We start from the raw sequence: 18,247 nt of genomic DNA, 5'->3' as shown, positions 1-18,247 counted from the left end.
AATATTTTTTCTTGATTGTCTATCCTTCATGAAGATTAATCCCTTGAATTCTTATTGTACATTGAATGTTTTTTGAGAAAAATAAATAAATCAACTACATTACGCATCTTAAATTGGCTAAAATATGATAGATAAGATATCAATTTTGTTAAAAAAAATATTAATAATCAAGAAAAAAAATGTTTTTTCAAAAAGCATTAACGGCTTACCATTTATTTTAAGCAAGAAATTCAATTTTTTAGAATTTTTTTAAAACCCTGTAGATGAGAAAGAAAGTACTTTAGAATCCATGTTCTTCCTCTAAGAGATGTCGAGACCTTGTCGTTGGTAGGGGAAGCTCCTGGTCAGGTGGTATGGGGAATGCCCTGTGGCACTTTGGCTGGGTCTAAGGAGTATCTCATTGTCTTGACTCTGGCTGTAGTGTCGTGGCCAGGGAATTGCACCAAGACGTATAACGATGCCGGATATCAGGCATCCTCTACTGTCTGTCAGTCACGGGCAGGGAGTGTGGGGGGTCTTGGTTTAACCGCCCGGACCAAGATGCACAACCTCATCAAAAACCTAAATCGGCGGGACCAGGTCAAAGGGATGCGTGGCTAGATAGAAGACTATCCATCACCGGTCTCAACATTGAGACACCAAGGGGCAACCTATTGTATCCTTGTTCCCTTTACTTCTACATATGCGGGGCTCTGTAGAAGTGGAACAACTAATATTTGCGGTGTATCACTACCTTTGCCAGAACTCCAATGAAAGGACATGGAGTTGGCGAGTCATCAAGTCGAGGGAGGTCATGGTCAGGTCCTCACAACAAGAATTGACCTCAAATCAAAGGAGACAGTAGAGGAAGAGATATATCCTCTATTATAGGTGCGGGACAACACCGGTATTAGGTCTAAGAAGAGACCAAGTTAAAGAGTTGGAGAAAATGGAGATTGATCTTCTCGCCTCCACCTCAAGGGTCAAGCCCCAACCAAGTCGGAGACACACTTCTCTGAAAGGTGATAGGCACGGAGGATCAAACCCAACCGTGGAAGGGTGTATAGTGTATACCCTCGTAGGAGGTAGATGTCCACTGCACGGAAGATGAACAGCTGTTGTCAGAGGAGGATGGAAAATACTTTGGGAAATACCCTGTCCTCCCTACAACAAGATCCTCATGTATGATGAGTTATAGATTGTGTGATGAGTTATAACAAGGTTATAACTCAAGAAAAGGAGATATAATAGATATTTACGGTCGCGGTGATTAAACCCCTTTCCACTCATTTTACATTCTAGAATCCATGTTCATATAAACTTTTTGTCTCAAAAACATATGAGAAATCACATCTAATTTTTTTAGACTAGTTACTTATGAAATACCCTGTATATGACATATAACACGCCTGGTATATCTCATGGGTCCGCCCCCTTATATTGATATAAAAAATATCTAATTTCCCCATGATGTCTTGAATTAATTGACCCCACAGCAGACCAACAAGACATCAATAATTCACCTAGTTACCATGGCGACTCATAATAAATACAACACCAGAAGTGTGACCACCGTATAGCATTCAGTGCAAAAATAATGGTCTAATGGAGAGATGGCTCAATGGTAATAAACTGTGGCTGTTTGGTAATCAAGTGCAACTGCTTTCTAAAAGGTGAGTGTTTTTTTAATTTTTTTAAACAAGGGCAAACAAAACATTATTTCATTCAATTTTTTTATTTTTTCTAAGTTAAGTCAAAATTCAAAGGAAATTTTTTAGAAATTAAAAAAAATGTATAAATAATTCTTATAAATAAATACTTTTAGTCGGGGTTGGCATGATTTAAATCAAGTGATGTTTATTTTAATCATGCGATTTAAATAAAAAAAATCAAATTTTTTAAAACTTTAAAATAAATCGTAAAATAACTGTAAAAGTTGTAAAAATGTATCTTAGAAAACTATAACAAATATTTCTATAACAGATATACCCTATATCTATTCATCAAAAAAATTGTTACACTTGAGGTTTACTATAGCAAAAATGGTACTATAGTATGGTATATGGTATGGTAGTATGGTATAGCAAAAAGACGTTACAAAATTTAAATACTTTTAATAAATAGAAAAGTAATTGTAAATGTTATAAAACTATAAAAAATATTTGTATAACACATACATATACCTAATTCATGTCTATTCACCAATTAAAATGTTGGTCCGATTTTTGAAGTAATTTCGTGTGACTCCATTATAATAGACCTTTAAACGGCAGACATTTATTTTGAAATTTATGTATGTGACAAAAATCCGCTGTTCGAATACAATTATTCATTTGCAAACTCTGTTCAGTGCAGAACTATAATAGAAGAACTTTCTGATGTTAGACTTTAGACTATTCGTTGTCAGAAAATATGCTATTTTATATAATTTTTGAAACAGCTGTATGATGATCAAGATAACTTCTCCCTTCTTCAATTTATCATCTAGTTCTACCAACCCAAATTTCTACCGACATTTCGACCTGCAGTAAGTACTTTAGACTTTGACATTAGATAATACTAATTTCATTCTCGACTTAAGACTATTTCCGAACAATAGTGTATTGTTTTATTAGGAGTAAAAGTTTTACTTGTTTTGACGAGGCTGTACGTTTGACGGACTAGCGTAAAGCAACAGAAAATGTTTAAAAAAACCGCGTCGTGATAGCCTTTGAAATGATAATGGTAGTTTTTGTGGGGTAGATTTATTAAAACTTAACAATTTTTTGTGCCTTGAAAACTTCATAATATTTTTTAAATTATTTTATAATTTTCAATAAGTTTCTATGTCAATTTTTAATAAATTATATACAGGGTGAGTCTTTTCAGGACTAATAGATCTTGATAAAAGAAACATATTTTCCCTTTACCGTTTTTCAAATCAGTCCGAGTTATTTTAATTTAAAAAGTTAAAAAAATTAATTGTTGTCTCGTTTTTGCCTAAATTTTGAGTGAATGGATTTTTTTTGTGTTCGCGTTCCTCTTAATTTAATATAGTAACTATGTTGCCCTATTATCAATATATTATGTTTAAAACCTAAACGAAAATTAATAAAAGAGAAAAACAGGAAAGACGACAAAAAAGTAGGGTAAGACAGAAAAAAAAATCAAATACAATTCTGCATATGATGAAAATTTTTAGTTGATAGTTTAAAACTTATTTCAGTATCCGTAATAATATAACTTCACAAAAATGTAATGGTTTTTAAAGATAAATGCATTTTTTACATGAATTTAATTCCAAAAGCGAGGGACTCGGTATTATGTCACATGAAATATATTTCATTGTCATGCGATCATCATATAATCAATAAAAGCTGAAAGCAATTACTCAGTTCAGCAGTCATTATACTACTTTTTTCTAGGAAAAAATACATCAATCAAAATTAAAAAAATCTAAAAATAATGAAATGTAAATGTTTAATTAAATACATGAAAAGATGGGATATAGTCTAATAAAAATATTCATTGAAATCAAGCTACAATGGATTTATTAATTCTATAGTGTATAATAACACATTTTTTTAGCTAGCATTAATGTGTGAAGTAAAAAATCAATGTGCCTATTCCTTTTGGTTCAAAAAAAAGTCTGAACAAAGAAGAATTACCTGCTTCTATTTTTAAAAATATGAATTTTTACTAAGAAAGTCTTTTGAAAAAAAAATATCATGGTATAATTCCTGAATATAATGTAGTTGTTTGAAAGATTTTGACAATTTAAAGTCCTGTGTTACAAGATAAAACTTCATTATTAAAAAATATACAGGGTGACTTTCAAATAAGTGCAAATCTTTTCTGGGGTGGTAGGTCTCAAAAGTGATTCACCCATATAACTTTTTTATTCTTTCAGATAAAAAATATATGGTTTATTTGAAATTGTAATATGCGGCTCATAAAGACAATTTAACTCAAAATACCAAGTGTGTGATACCAAATTATTCGTAAAAAATGCTTTTTCCAAATATACTAATGATCTTTGTTCCGTTTGAAAAAAAAACTGAGATATTATTAAAAATCCGATTTGAGCATCTTTTTACTGGCAAGAACAAGACACGAAAAACATTAGAATCAAATTTATTTTTCCAAGGCTCCTTGATTAAAAATTAGTGTTTCAAACACAGTCATGGCACTTGACATAGATTGAAATTTAAAATACAATTTTGTTTTAAGCGAAAATGTCAAAAGTTGACTTATGATATGTCGTGATCAGAGTGTCATTTTTTATCGAATAAAGTAAAAATATACCGAAGGTGCCATTTAAAAATCAATAGTTGTAGTCATTTCCGGTAGTACTGGAAGTGACCAAAAACAATTGAATACGTCAATGAATCCTAATCATTGGCGTAACTACAGGGGTGCTCGGGGGTGCCGCCCACCCCCCATGTACTGCTGGGCACCCCCAGAGAAATCTTGAATTTTATGACCCTTGACTACATATTCATTTTTATTTGCTTGTGACTTAATAAAAATGACGTTTTCTAGTTTTGTTTAGTTATTATTATTTTGTTGTGTTCAAAAAATGTGTTAATTTTTATTTTTTTTAGAAAATTTGTAGGTATTTAAGTAATCTACGGGAACACGGTTTGATAACCAAGTCTATAAAATTTATTGACAGAGAAATTCATGTAAACGTTTTATTCAAAAAATGTTTTATAAAATTATTTTTCATTTTTAAAAAAACAAAAGCCCTAAGCCCCCCCTGGGCTCAAACCCAGGCCCCCACCAGGCCCACCCCAGGTTAAATTGCTAGTTACGTTAATGATCCTAATTTTATGTCATATACTACCATACCAAATATCGTTTTTTTATCTGAAAAAATAAAAAAGTTATATCTAGGAAAATAATTTTAAATATGTAGTGATATTATACATGCTAGAGAAGTAAAATAAAGTAAAATTATATTGTTAAATTACATTTTCGTGATTTATATTTCCTCACGCTATTCGAAAAATACAATTTTCTTTGCTTTCTAACGACACGATATTAAAAAAGGTCAATAATTGAAAATTCAATATCACAATGGTTCGGACCTTGACTCGAGGAAGGTCTCGTTTTAATATTTTATTTTCAACCGCACTCTATTTACCGTAGAACTAATATTTTCGATCGATTTCTTTTAAATAACCAATATATAGTTACTTTTAGGTTTTATAAAATATAAATTGACTCAATCCATATTAACTTTCACTTGCTGAGACTTTGATTGATGTTGTTTTAATTACAATGGCAAAAACATTACAGTTTTTTAATAGATTCTTCCACTTGTATGTAGTTTATTTAAACTAATTTAAAATTTGTACATTTTATTAAATGATTTCAGAACAAGAACATCTTCAAAAGTTATGGAAAGGTATGAGAAAATCAGCAAAATAGGTGAAGGAAGTTACGGAGTGGTATACAAATGCAAGAACAGAGATACTGGTGAAATAGTGGCCATCAAGAAATTCACTGAAAGCGAAGAAGATCCCGTGATTAGGAAAATAGCCTTAAGAGAAATAAGATTATTGAAGGTATGTCGATTAATTTGCTAGACATTAATAGGATATAATAATATAAGAGGATATAATTATGTATTAAGATTTATTTTTCATATCAATATAGGTCCGATTCGTTTTCAGTAACTACGGGGGTTAAAGTAGCTACAAGTGCTTTTAGTGATTAGAATGAAAATTTAGGGGGTAAAAGTTATTGTGAGTGCTACATACAGGGTCCGGCAATAGTGCGTCGGGCATCTGTTGCTCCTAGAATATGAAAGTTGGTAATTTTGTTTAAGTGTAAACCTAAAGTATGTACGAGGATGTATTTCAAAAAAATATTTATAACTAATAACTTCGATGGGGTGGCTCAAAAAAGTGTCAGTGTATCGGGATAATTTTTTTTAATGGAACACCCTGTATATTAATGCATTTTTGGCTTCCTTTCAGATCACTTGATATAATCCTAAGATATGAGTAAATGATTCGATTAGTTTCAGAAATATTAATAAATAAATAAAAAATATATATTTTTAACCTTTCTTTAAAAAAAATATTAAAAATACAAGAAATGTCCTGAAATCAAAATTATATTAAATATTTACTTTAGGTTGCCTATACTTAATTTTGCTATAAATATAGTAATCGTAAATCATACAGGGTGTTCAAAATTCTACGCCAAACTTTCTAAAATATAAAATAATTTTTCTTTGTTTTTTTTTTAAATAGAATACCGTGTATATTATTTTTTATTAGAGTTAAAAAATGAACAATTTTTGGTTTTAAAGTATTCCAAATTTTTAATGGTTTCGCAGTAAACCGGTTTTTTCAACGGTAAAATACGAAAGAAAAATCATTGGGTGGCTTTAATAAAAATTTACTATAGAAAATGCCATATAAAATAGAAAACCGCAAATATCTGCGAAACTGATAAAATTTTTGAAATACTCTAAATACAATTAATGTTCATATTTTAATTCTTCATCTATCGAAAAAATAATATACAGGGTGTCCCAAAAAAGGAAGAAAAAATATTTTATATTTTAGAAAGTTTGACGTAGATATTTTGAACATCCTGTGTGATTTACGATTACCATTTTATAGCAAAGTAACTACAGACCATATAAAGTAAATACCTAATCTAGTTTTGATTTTAGGACAGTTCCTGTATTTTTAGTATTTTTAAGAAAGGTTGAAAAATATATATTTTTTATTACTACTCCTATCTTAGAATTATGTAAAGTGATGACTTTTTTGAGCCACTGTATAGAAGTTAAAATATTTTCTTGAAATACATCCTCCTACATACTTTAGGTTTACACTTAAACAAAATTACCATTTTTCTTATTCTAGGAGCTACAGAGATGTTTGACGCACTATTGCCGGACCCTGTATTTTAATGCTAAAAGAAGTGTCGACATATTCACCAAGGACCAGTATATGGGATATCACTGTAGTATTTTTCTAAAAAACATGTGCGCCACCAGAGCTGAAAGCTCACAGAAAACTTCTTTTTTTAATTTAAATCATTTTAATGATTTAAGTCATTTGATTTTAAGTCATTTTTCGAAAGCTGACTTAAGACTTAAAGTTTAAGTCTTTTTCAAAATGATTTGTAATTTAAAACTTTATTCCGAAATAGATAAAGATTTAGGTCTTTTTAGAAGAGACTTAAGTCACTAAAAAGATTTAAGTCTTTTGATAAAAGTCAGATTTTTATGTATTTTTATCATAAATTTTTAACAGCAGCACCTATTTATAAACCGTGGCGCCAGCCAAGCAGCAGAATAAAATACAATGCTCAGAACCACTAGTAAATAAAATTTTAGTTTTTCGAAACCGGTTTTAATTATTTATCGTGGTACGTGTGCGTAGTGAGTCTGTTGTCTTTCAAGTGAATTCCCGACTAAGAAGAAATTACTATTCCCGAACTAAAGAAATTTATCTCGAATATATTGAAGAGTACTTAAGAGTAAGAGTACTAATAAAGATATATTGCATAGTGATCAAAACATAGACATGTATTTGATGACATCTAAACTGTAATGGATACATTAAAGTACTACAAAATCGGTTAAATTTGATAAAAAACATATTTTTGTGTTTGTAGTAATTCTGAAAATTAACCGTTTTATTTTATGTGGTTTTAGTCGCATCTGTACCTATAATATGCATGTATATGTATGTATGTACCTAAAATATAAATTAACTAGCGTGTACCAGCGACTTCGTTCGCGTCGAATTAATCATTTGTAATGGTGATAATAAAGCAAAGCAGGAATTTCCATTAACATGCAAACTGTATAAAATTTTCTCACATTTATGTCAGCATGAGAAAAAACAATATGGCGATATTATTATATAACTTGGTAAAATTTGAGGGGTAGTTTCATCTCGTTGGTATTTGACTTTCGAAAAATCCGTTTGCCAAAAATAAGCTTTTTGCGTCAAGCAGTTTAAGCAGAATCGTTAAGAAGTTACCCAACTTTTTGGAACACACTGTATGATTTTTTAAAAAATTTCAAAATATGTAAAAAAACCAAATAAATTATGCTTGTCCGAGCGTTTTCCCGAAAGACTAACCGTTTTTTAAATAACATATATTGTAATATCTGAGGGGCGTTTTCACCCTCTTGGAATTTTATATTCGAGAAACCCCTCCTTATCGAACTTCTACACCCCACAGTCAATCCGTTTGCCAAAAATCAGCTTTAAACGTCAAGCAGTTTAAGCAGAATCGTGATTACTCAATGGTCATATTTTATGAAACACCCTGTATAAATTTATAAAAAATCTTAAAATATGTAAAACAACAAAATAAAATATACGTGTTTAAGAGTTTCTCCGAAAAACTCACCGGTTTTTAAATAAAAAATATTTTAATATTTGAGGGATAGTTTCACCCCCTTTTTTTCGCCACCCCCAGTTTCGAAAAATCCCTTCTTATCGAACCTCTCGAACGTCAAGCGCTTTAAGCAGGATCGTGATTAATCAATGACCAGATTTTTCGAAACACCCTGTATACATCTTTAAAAAATCTTCAAATATGTAAAAAACAAAATAAAATATACGTGTTTAAGCGTTTTTTCGGAAACTTGACCGTTTTTTAAATAAAAAATATTGTAATATTTGAGGGGTGGTTTCACCCTTTTGGAACTGGAATTTCGAAAAATCCCTTCTTATCGAACCTCTACACCCAAGAATCAACCTGTACGCCAAAATTGAGCTTCTTACGTTGAGTTGTTTGAGCAGGTTCGTGATTAATCAGTATGTCAGTCACATATGGATTTTATATATTAGTATTTATAATATAATACCCTTTACTAAGAAAATCGCTAATTGATAATACAAGAAAATTAATATCAAGATTTAAAAAAAAGTACTTAAATTGAACTCTGGTTATCTTGACTTGAGGGTAATTATATTGATATACAGGCAGTCCTCGTACTTGAGGCAGGTTAGGTTCTTCAAAATAGCGCCTAAACGACGGACGTAAGTCGAATCTTATTTTGTCATAAGATCCTATAGAAAATGGAGAAGTTAGGTACTTTTGTAAGATAAAAATACGATAAAACAAAGAGATGTGCGTTTGTATATATTAATATTATTGTATTTTTAAATAATTGAGGTATGAGAAACAGTGTATTGTACTGTAGTTAAACTTATAATAATACAAGAAACAAAAAAAAACGAAAAAAAAACAAAAATATAAAAAAAGTTTTTTTTTATGAAAAACAAATTAGGGCGAGTATTTTTACAGTCCTGGCTTTTTCATTATCTAATCAAAATAGTATTTTTAACTATCCATATAATAGTAATTATAATACATATACTAATATGACAACTACAGAAATACCAGAGAGTAAAGTAAACATATTTAGAAAGTATATATTTTTTTTTGGTTGGAACTTTTATTGTTGGTATCGTCAAAAGTCGCAATAGTAGCTAATTAAGTAATGATCAACACTGTCTCGCTTTTTCATTATGAGGATCTGTCAACCCTGCTTGTAAGACGTAACTCGTGGGACGTAACTTTGAGGAATAGTGACAAAAATTTGTTCGACGTAACTCGAAACGACGTAACACGAAACGATGTAAATCGAGGACTGCCTGTAAGTCATTTTACTGAGTTAACTTGCAGATCATCATGATTTAAGTCAAAAGTATAGGCTTAAGTCATAAAAATGACTTAAATAACGTTATACTGCTTTAAGTCTTTACAAAAATGACTTGACTTGAAATAAAATGATTCAAAGACTTAGGACTTAAGTCTTTTTAAAACTGACTTGTTGCAGCTTTGTGCGCCACAAAATTGTGTAGGCCGTTTAATGCCGATTAAAAGTTGTCTCTTAATATGTTGCCGATTTCGGTCTCTTTCATGAGATAAACGCAATTTTATTAATCACTGTTAATAAAACTAAATTAAAAATAACATTAAAAATTTGTTTATTATTATTTTATTAAAATTTTTATCACTGATGTTTAGTGCTACCTACAGGGACTAATAATCCATAAAATAAATATACATCAAATTTACTTCCAGACCCAAACAAGGGTAGTTATGAAAACGACTCTTCTTTATTGTAATGTCACTTTGTTATTCCTTCCCATAATCTATTTCATTTCTACAGAACTTGAAGCATACAAACCTAGTCAACTTGCTTGAAGTATTTCGAAGAAAAAGACGATTGCATCTAGTGTTGGAATTTTGCGAAAAAACGGTTTTAAACGAACTAGAAAAATATCCCCGAGGCATACCGGATCTTATGGTGAAACAAATAATCTGGCAAACTATACAAGGGGTATCATATTGTCATCAACATGGATGTATTCATAGGGATATCAAGCCAGAAAATATTCTGCTGACTTCGACGGGTGTCGTAAAACTATGTGATTTTGGATTCGCCAGGATGTTAAGTAAGAATATTTATATGTACTGATTTTTTTTTGGTTGTAGTAACATTAGTATCACTATAAATTAAATCTAAAAATATTATAGTATTAAGGAAATACATGTACGCCTAAACTACAATTGAGATACATACAACTGTGTCATTAAAAAGATTAAGATATTTTCTAACTAAATGAGAAGCAAACAACTTATCTTGCTTTATTTTCAGAATTATAATGAACTATAGTGCCACCTGAAGTAGTAAAGTGACAGTTATATTATACAGGGTGTACCAAATATTCCGTCGACATAGAACTACTACGTATTTCTGGAATCAAAATAAATTAATTGGACACAAAGGTGCTTCGTTTGTTCGTTAGAGGGCATCAAACTTTAAAAAAATAAACACATTTTTTCAGATATTTTAAGAAACGTTATTCCGATTTGACTGAAATGTTGGGAAACATTTGACTTTCACAAAAATCAAGAAAAGGTACGGGAAGAGTGAAAACTACCCTTACCTCTACATAAATTTTAGTATAAATATTTTCCAACTCAATCGACGACCGATTTTTTTTTTCGTAAAATGGTTAAAAAAAATGTAGTAAATACTAGAGGCATAGTAGAAGGAAAAGAGTAGTTGCACCCTCCCAAATATTTTCTGCCAGTTTTTACAATCTGTCGAATATCGGCAGATTGCAGAGTTTTTCAGTTGAGTTCCGTCCGTCGACCTGCGAGGTTCGAGCGTTGCGTCCCAGCACAGAGACCAGATTGAGAAAAAATGAGTGCCTCGGTGTGCTGCTATTGGTTGTACTAATAATTCAAAAAATTGTGCTTTGAGTTTTTTTTTGAGAGTCATTTGTGATGTTTGTGTTCAGGTTAATTTTCTCATGACTGATTATTACTTAATAATATACAAAACTTAATAATTTTTTTAATTTAAACCTCAACTTTTTTATCGATTTTACTTTTGATAACCATCCCTTGCTTGGTGTGTAACGAACTGCACCACCATTGAACAAAAATTTGCTAGTACCGAAAGTACCGAAAAAAAAATCTGGAAATCCCGTATAAATCTAGAATAGTTCCTATAAATCTGGTATATAACCGAAATTACCCGTTCCGAAAAACAGCTCCGGTTCTGGAAACGCTATAACGTACCATTATCGTGAATCGCCCTATACAGGGTGAGTCTTAAATAAGTGCAAATATTTTTAGGGGTAGTATAGTATATTTTGACCCCAGAAATATGAGGATTTTTCTGCGCATTTTTTTTTAAATCTGGAAATGTTTTTAGTTAAAAAACATAATTTCTTGATAATATGGTAACTAGGGTTCAGAACCGGAGATTCCCGGTTCTTTTGAGATATCAAAGAACCGGGACTCGAAATTATTAATTCCCGGTTCTTTCGGTACCTTCGGGACTCAATAGACGGTAAGAGTAACTAAAAAATTATTCTTTTATTACGTGAGAAAGTAGTGACGCTATTTCTCATTGCTCATGCTTCTTTTCTCTTTTTAAATTTCTGTAATGTTTATTAGCAATTATAGGAGTTTAAACATGTTATTTTCTTATTTAGTACAATGTGTTGTTCAATGTATTAGTTATCCAATGAAAATCACCTAACCAATATATTACTACAAAACAAACATATTAATGTTAAAATTAAACTTGTTTTAAATTAAAAAAAAAAGTTGCAGAAAATCTTTGAAATAGATAATAATATAAAAATATGTCATTATATATTTTTTCCGCATTTCTTTCCATCAGAAGATTTTCATATACAGAAGAATTGTTACTTACACGAATTGTGAAAATATTCTGTTTTTAAGCAAATTTTTACTCGATGATCAATTTTTTTATTTTATTTCATTGTGAACTCATATTTTTCTAAATACATCTCTGTGAAACTATGGTATTACCATAGTTTCAGAAAGTTTAGTTAAGAAACTTATGGTAATACATCTCTATGGAAACTATGGTAAATACATCTCTATGAAAGTATGGCGAGTGCCACGACTATACTTTGCCTAGTTATAGACCACGATTATATAGCTATGTCAGCAGTCACGGAATGCGAGAACAGGTCATATAAAGTGGCAGAAAAAGAACAAAGGATTTGACAAGGAGTAAAGCTACTAGTGTGCTACTAGTTTCCTTATACTATGCTAGTGGGATCATTTTACTAAAAGAAAATCTGTCATCGGTGAAGTTGAAAAATATTTATACTAAAATTTATGTAGGAGTGGGTATAGTTTTCGTCCTTCCCGTACTTTCCCTTGATTTTTGTGAAAGTAAAATGTTAAAGCACGTAGCAAAATATAGTCGCCCAAAATATCATTCAAATAGGAATAACGGTTCTCAAAATATCTAAAAAAATGTGTTTATTTTATTAAAGTTTGATGACATCCAGCGGACAAACGAAGCACTTTTGTATAGAGGTAAATTGTGTCTAATGAAATTATTTTCAATCTAAAAATACGTAGTTTATCTATGTCTACGGAATATTGGGACACCCTGTATAAAAGTCCCTATTAATAAGCAAAACCTTAACTTGTACGAACCAGATAAGGGTTTTTTAGTTAACACGGCAGTATAGTGAACATCAATTATTATTTTCTTTCAGATCCTGGTGAAAATTATACCGATTATGTAGCAACTAGGTGGTACAGAGCTCCTGAATTATTGGTAGGAGACACTCAGTACGGCACACCCGTGGATATCTGGGCTATAGGTGAATATTCTCATTAAAATTATGTTAATGGTTATAGATCTACCTCAAAAACCTTGATTCTACGACAAATACTACTTAATAAACACGCAATACTGTCTATCAATTAATACAATCTCATTTATACCTTATACTGAGTATAATCGTCCTTTTAATAGGGAATATTTTGCTTACAAAAAAATAATCTAATGACTTAGAATAAACACCCGGTATATTTTTCTTGTTATTTAGGTTGCGTGATGGCAGAACTGATAAAGGGCGAAGCCCTATGGCCCGGAAAGTCTGACGTAGATCAACTGTACCTCATCCGATGTACCGTGGGTGATTTGTTGCCCAGGCACATGCAGGCCTTCAAAACCAACGATTTCTTTCAAGGACTTATATTGCCCGTACCGCAGCAACTTATACCGCTTGAAATTAAATTGCCCATGTGTAACTCTACGATTATCGATTTTTTAAAAGTAAGTTTAATTCGAGTTTTGTGTAAAAAATCCGTGAGGTGTCTATCGTCGAGGAAAAGCAGCTCTATACACAGTGCTACAAATTCGAGGTACGAGCATTGGTATCTCGGAAACCGTATACGAAGATGGTTAAATTGAGGCAAATGCTCCTTGGCATGTTCACCAAGATGCCATCAAAATGATGAGTTTTTTGAAAAAAAAAACAGATTTTTTTGAAAATGAATTTTATTTTTTCCTGTCGTTACTTTTTAGAAAATCAAAAAACTAATTGCACCTTCTCATAGCCAGTTTATTAGGGCTCTCTGATAGTATTTTTATATTTTCAAATTAACTGATAATTTGTGAGATACATAGGCCAACTTAATTTTTTTAAATCCGGACCTGCATTTTTTATTTCAAGTTTTGAAAGAACTCGGTCTCCTGAGTACAATGATATGCCACACTTGATCCTTTTTTTTGTTTTGGGTACCTTAATAGTAACAAAACTATTTAACTGTTATTTAAAATAATTTGAAGTCCGACTGTGGGTTTTTAATTTATTTAATCTAATTATATTCAGCACAACAATTGAAATATTCAAATAATTAATATCCAGGTCAGCAATTTAAAGATATCTATTTTTTTTTAACTTTTTTTATTGTGAATTTGAAATCTCAGTGTACGATCTAATAATATGCATAATATTAATCGTAGTTATTATAAATAAATCAACTTCTACAAACTAGTTTCTAATGCTCTGCATGTTGGAAAGGGTTATCACCAAGTTACCACCCTCCATAATGCACACAATTGATATTATTCGTTAATTGTTTTTGTACTCTTAATGTTGAAATGTATTGATTTCAAATGTCCAAAACAATTTTTATTGATTTTCCTTATTCAATGTTAATTAGCGTTGATCAATATTGTTGTGATGAATATAATCAGATTAAATAAATTAAAAAACCAGAGCCGGATTTGAAATTATTTTAAATAACAATTAAATAGTTTAGCCCAGTTATCACCCAAAACAAAAAAAAGTATCAAGTGTGATATATCCTTGATATATCATTGTACTCAGGAAACCAAGTTCTTTCAAAACTTGAAATAAACAATGCAGGTCCGTATTTAAAAAAATTAAGTTGGCCTCTGTATCTCACAAATTATGAGCTAATTTGAAAATCTAAAAATACCACCAGCTAGCTCAATAAAGTGGCTATGAGAATGTGCAATTAGATTTTCTAAAAAGTAACGACAGGAAAAAATAAAATTGATTTTCAAAAAAATTGTTTTTTTCCAAAAAACTCAGCAATCTTTGAACTTTTTAAAACTTTTTTGATCAATTTTATTTTTTCCTGGCGTTACTTTTTAGGAAATCAAAAAACTAATTGCACATTCTCATTGCCACTTTATTAGGGCTATCTGATAGTATTTTTAGATTATCAAATTAGCTGATAATTTGTGAGACACAGAGGCCAACTTAATTTTTTTAAATATGGTCCTGCATTTTTGCAATGACCTGCAAAAAAAAAACAGAGCCGGACTTGAAATTAGTTTAAATAAATTATGTTCAAATATCCGAAACAAAAAAAAATATAAAGTGTGGCATATCATTGTACTCAGGAAACCGAGTTCTTTCAAAATCTGAAATAAAAAATGCAGATCCGTATTTAAAAAAGTTAAGTTGACCTCTGTATCTCACAAATCATCAGCTAATTTGAAAATCTTAAAGTACTATAAGATAGCCCTAATAAAGTGGCTATGAGAATGTGTAATTAGTTTTTAGATTTTCTAAAAAGTAACGACAGGAAATTTTTCCGAAAAATCCGTTTTTTTTCCAAAAAACGCAGCAATCCTTGAAATTTTTAAAACTTTTTTAATGGCATCTTGGTGAACATCTCAAGGCGGAAGTTTGCCCCAATTTAATCATCTCCGTATCTATTACACTTTCCAAGATACCAATGCTCGTACCTCGAATTTGTAGCACCCTGTATAGTAGATTCTTAATAATAGAAATAAAAAAGTTACTTCTTACTTTCTTACTATTCAGCATTGTCCGATAGATCATTTGATAAATGTAATGTGATAAGTATCTATTTAAATTACATAGGTATTCTTTCGTTGTTTGAATATTATAAACCAAAAAAAAATCTTTTATTTTTATTAGAAATGTATAGATACCTAATAGTCAATACACCCGGCTACAGGATTAACGTTAATCAAAATCTAATTTTTACATATACCGGGTGCGTCTCAAAAGTGGCTCACCCCTAAAACATTTTTATTTTTTTCAAATAAAAACACGAGATTTAGTATGTTAATATATTATGATATAAATTAGGATTGATTGACGGGGTATTCAAATATTTTTGGGGACTTCCATTTCACCGGAAATTACTACAACTTTTGATTTTTAAATGACACCCTCGCTATTTTTTTACTTCATTCGATAGAAAGTGACATTCTGAATAGAATGACATATCATATGTCAACTTTTGACATTTTCGCAATTATATGAAATTGTTACATGCGTTTCTTCGAGCATCATCTACATTCCGAGTTTCAGTCCGTTAGCTGACATAGGGCTCGAGTTACGACGCTCCAAAGACCCATCCTCATTCTTTTAGAACTTCCTCATTGACTTACCACTTTTTTCTCGCTAGCTCGTGTCAAGGTCGTGTCAAGGCCATGTCGTGTCACGGCCTTGAATTTCTACTCCCATCGTGCGTAAAGAAGTTTCACTTCAAAAATGTCTGGGTTTCCATGGCCTCTGCAACAAATTTCGGCAAGCTGGGTGGTATAAGTCAAATTGGTTTGATGGATTGGCCCATGAGCTTTAATAATAGGTGGCACTAGTACATATTTACAACATTAGATATTATTCCTTTTTTGACCGGATTTTAGACGGTTCATAACGACAATTTAATTCAAAATAGTGTGTGGTACCAAATTATTCGCAAAAAATGTTTTTTCCAAATATGCTAATAATAAGCCACCCTTGTTCCATTTCAAAAAAATTGAGATACCTATGATTAAAAATTAAAATACGACTTGGGCATCTTTTAACCGGCAAGGACAAGACAATAAAAACATTAGACGATGAAATATATTATTCCAAGGCTCCTTGATTAAGAATTAGTGTTTTTAACATTAGATTGAAATTTAAAAACGATTTTTTAATAAGCTAGAATGTTAAAAGTTCACATAATATGATATGTAGTTCTATTCAGAATGTAATTTTCTATCGAATAAAGTAAAAAAATACCGAAGGTGCCATTTAAAAATCAAAAGTTGTTAGGTCTACTCCTGTTTCACCGGAAATGACTAAAAAAAAACAATTGAATACGTTAACAGAGACGTTAATCAATCCTAATTTATGTCATATACGGACGTACCAAATCTCGTTTTGTAACTGAAAAAATAAAAAAGTTATTTATAGGGGTGAGCCATTTTTGAGACGCACCCGGTATAAACGATGAATGTACTTTATGAACGTAATTTCTTCCGTTCATAAATCAATTAATATTATTTTAATTAAACATATTGCCGGGCCCTTTTTCATTGGCATCCTATTAAAAGTGTATTACAGCATTCATAAATATATGATATAAAAATTAGATTTTGATTAACCACATGATGAACATACTAACTAGACTATAAAGATATTTATTTGTTTTAGAAATGTTTAGATAAGGACCCTTCTAAAAGATGGACATGCACAGAATTGATGAATCATGAATATTTTGACAAGTTTTATTTTAAATCTGAAGAAAACGAGGCCCCTAAAGAAGATAAGCCAGTTAGGGCCAAGTCAAGGGTAAAAAGGAAGAAATTGTTACCTTACCATGATTATTTATTTAATTATTACAGAACTCAAATAATGGCGGTTCGATGTCATTACCACAACTACCTGTAGGGTCAAAATCCATCAGTCCAAACAGGCAGCCCCAAACTAGTCAGCCGAATAAGTCTAAGTTGGATCATTTACCAACAATATGACAAAAATTTAACTTTTTTAAATAAATCACTGATATTTAAAAAAGAAAATAATTGTATATAAAAAATGTTACTTTAATTTTGAAAGCAAAATCAAATTTATAACATTTGTAAATATAAATTACATAGGTGTAAAATGTTTAAATGTATTTTCATATGTGTAATATAGATTAGTTGGCAGGTATAAATATGTACCCGATGTACCGAAAAAAATTATATCATAATTAAATCTTTTTCTGTTACTATTTGAATAATACAATTTTTAGATTTTTATTTGATAAATGAGTATATCTAGAAGGTACATATAAAATTATCGTACCCATACTCGTATAATCAAAATTCTGATTGAAATTTATTTTCGAGAGTTTTTAGAAAAACTTCAATCAAACACAAAACATGTCGAATATTACATATAACTTTAATTTATCTCTGTACAATGTTTTTATTAATATGAAATTAATAAACTAGTATATCTATTCTATTGCTTAGCTAAAAAGCCTCGTGTGTTTCTTTGGTTGCATCGGAACTAAATGGTTTACCTTTATACTAAAACAGATATACTCCGTAAATACTAATAATAATTACAAACTGTAAATAAATAATTTACTTCATCAGCGGATACCGCTTTTTTAACGTAATCTTGTTTTTGAAGCTTCCACCAACCATAGTGAATGCCCACTAAAAGAGGTATACAGA

General features: G+C 30.6%; 1 protein-coding gene across 4 annotated transcripts; it reads left to right on the top strand.

Moving 5' to 3' along the window:
- Positions 1–1,575: 1,575 nt before the first annotated feature.
- Positions 1,576–18,097, top strand: LOC115888917 (cyclin-dependent kinase-like 1). 4 transcript variants are annotated; one of them, XM_030908804.1, is made up of 8 exons: positions 1,585–1,652; positions 2,420–2,506; positions 5,339–5,528; positions 10,124–10,409; positions 13,011–13,118; positions 13,347–13,576; positions 17,235–17,372; positions 17,426–18,097. In XM_030908804.1, exons 1-8 carry the CDS (start codon positions 1,585–1,587, stop codon positions 17,552–17,554), a joined length of 1,236 nt encoding a protein of 411 aa, XP_030764664.1. In that variant the 3' UTR covers positions 17,555–18,097. The 4 variants fall into 4 exon arrangements, with proteins under 4 accessions (XP_030764665.1, XP_030764664.1, XP_030764667.1 ...); XM_030908805.1 differs by lacking the exon at positions 2,420–2,506 and having other exon boundaries at positions 1,576–1,652; XM_030908807.1 differs by lacking the exons at positions 1,585–1,652; positions 2,420–2,506 and adding an exon at positions 2,721–2,833.
- The last annotated feature ends 150 nt before the right edge of the window (positions 18,098–18,247 follow it).

This window comes from Sitophilus oryzae, unplaced genomic scaffold (assembly GCF_002938485.1).
Source record: "Sitophilus oryzae breed Bouriz unplaced genomic scaffold, Soryzae_2.0 scaffold_809_pilon_pilon, whole genome shotgun sequence".
Lineage (NCBI taxonomy): Eukaryota > Metazoa > Arthropoda > Insecta > Coleoptera > Curculionidae > Sitophilus > Sitophilus oryzae.
Note: the sequence above shows the minus strand (reverse complement) of the source record. Positions and strands in the feature narration are given on the sequence as shown.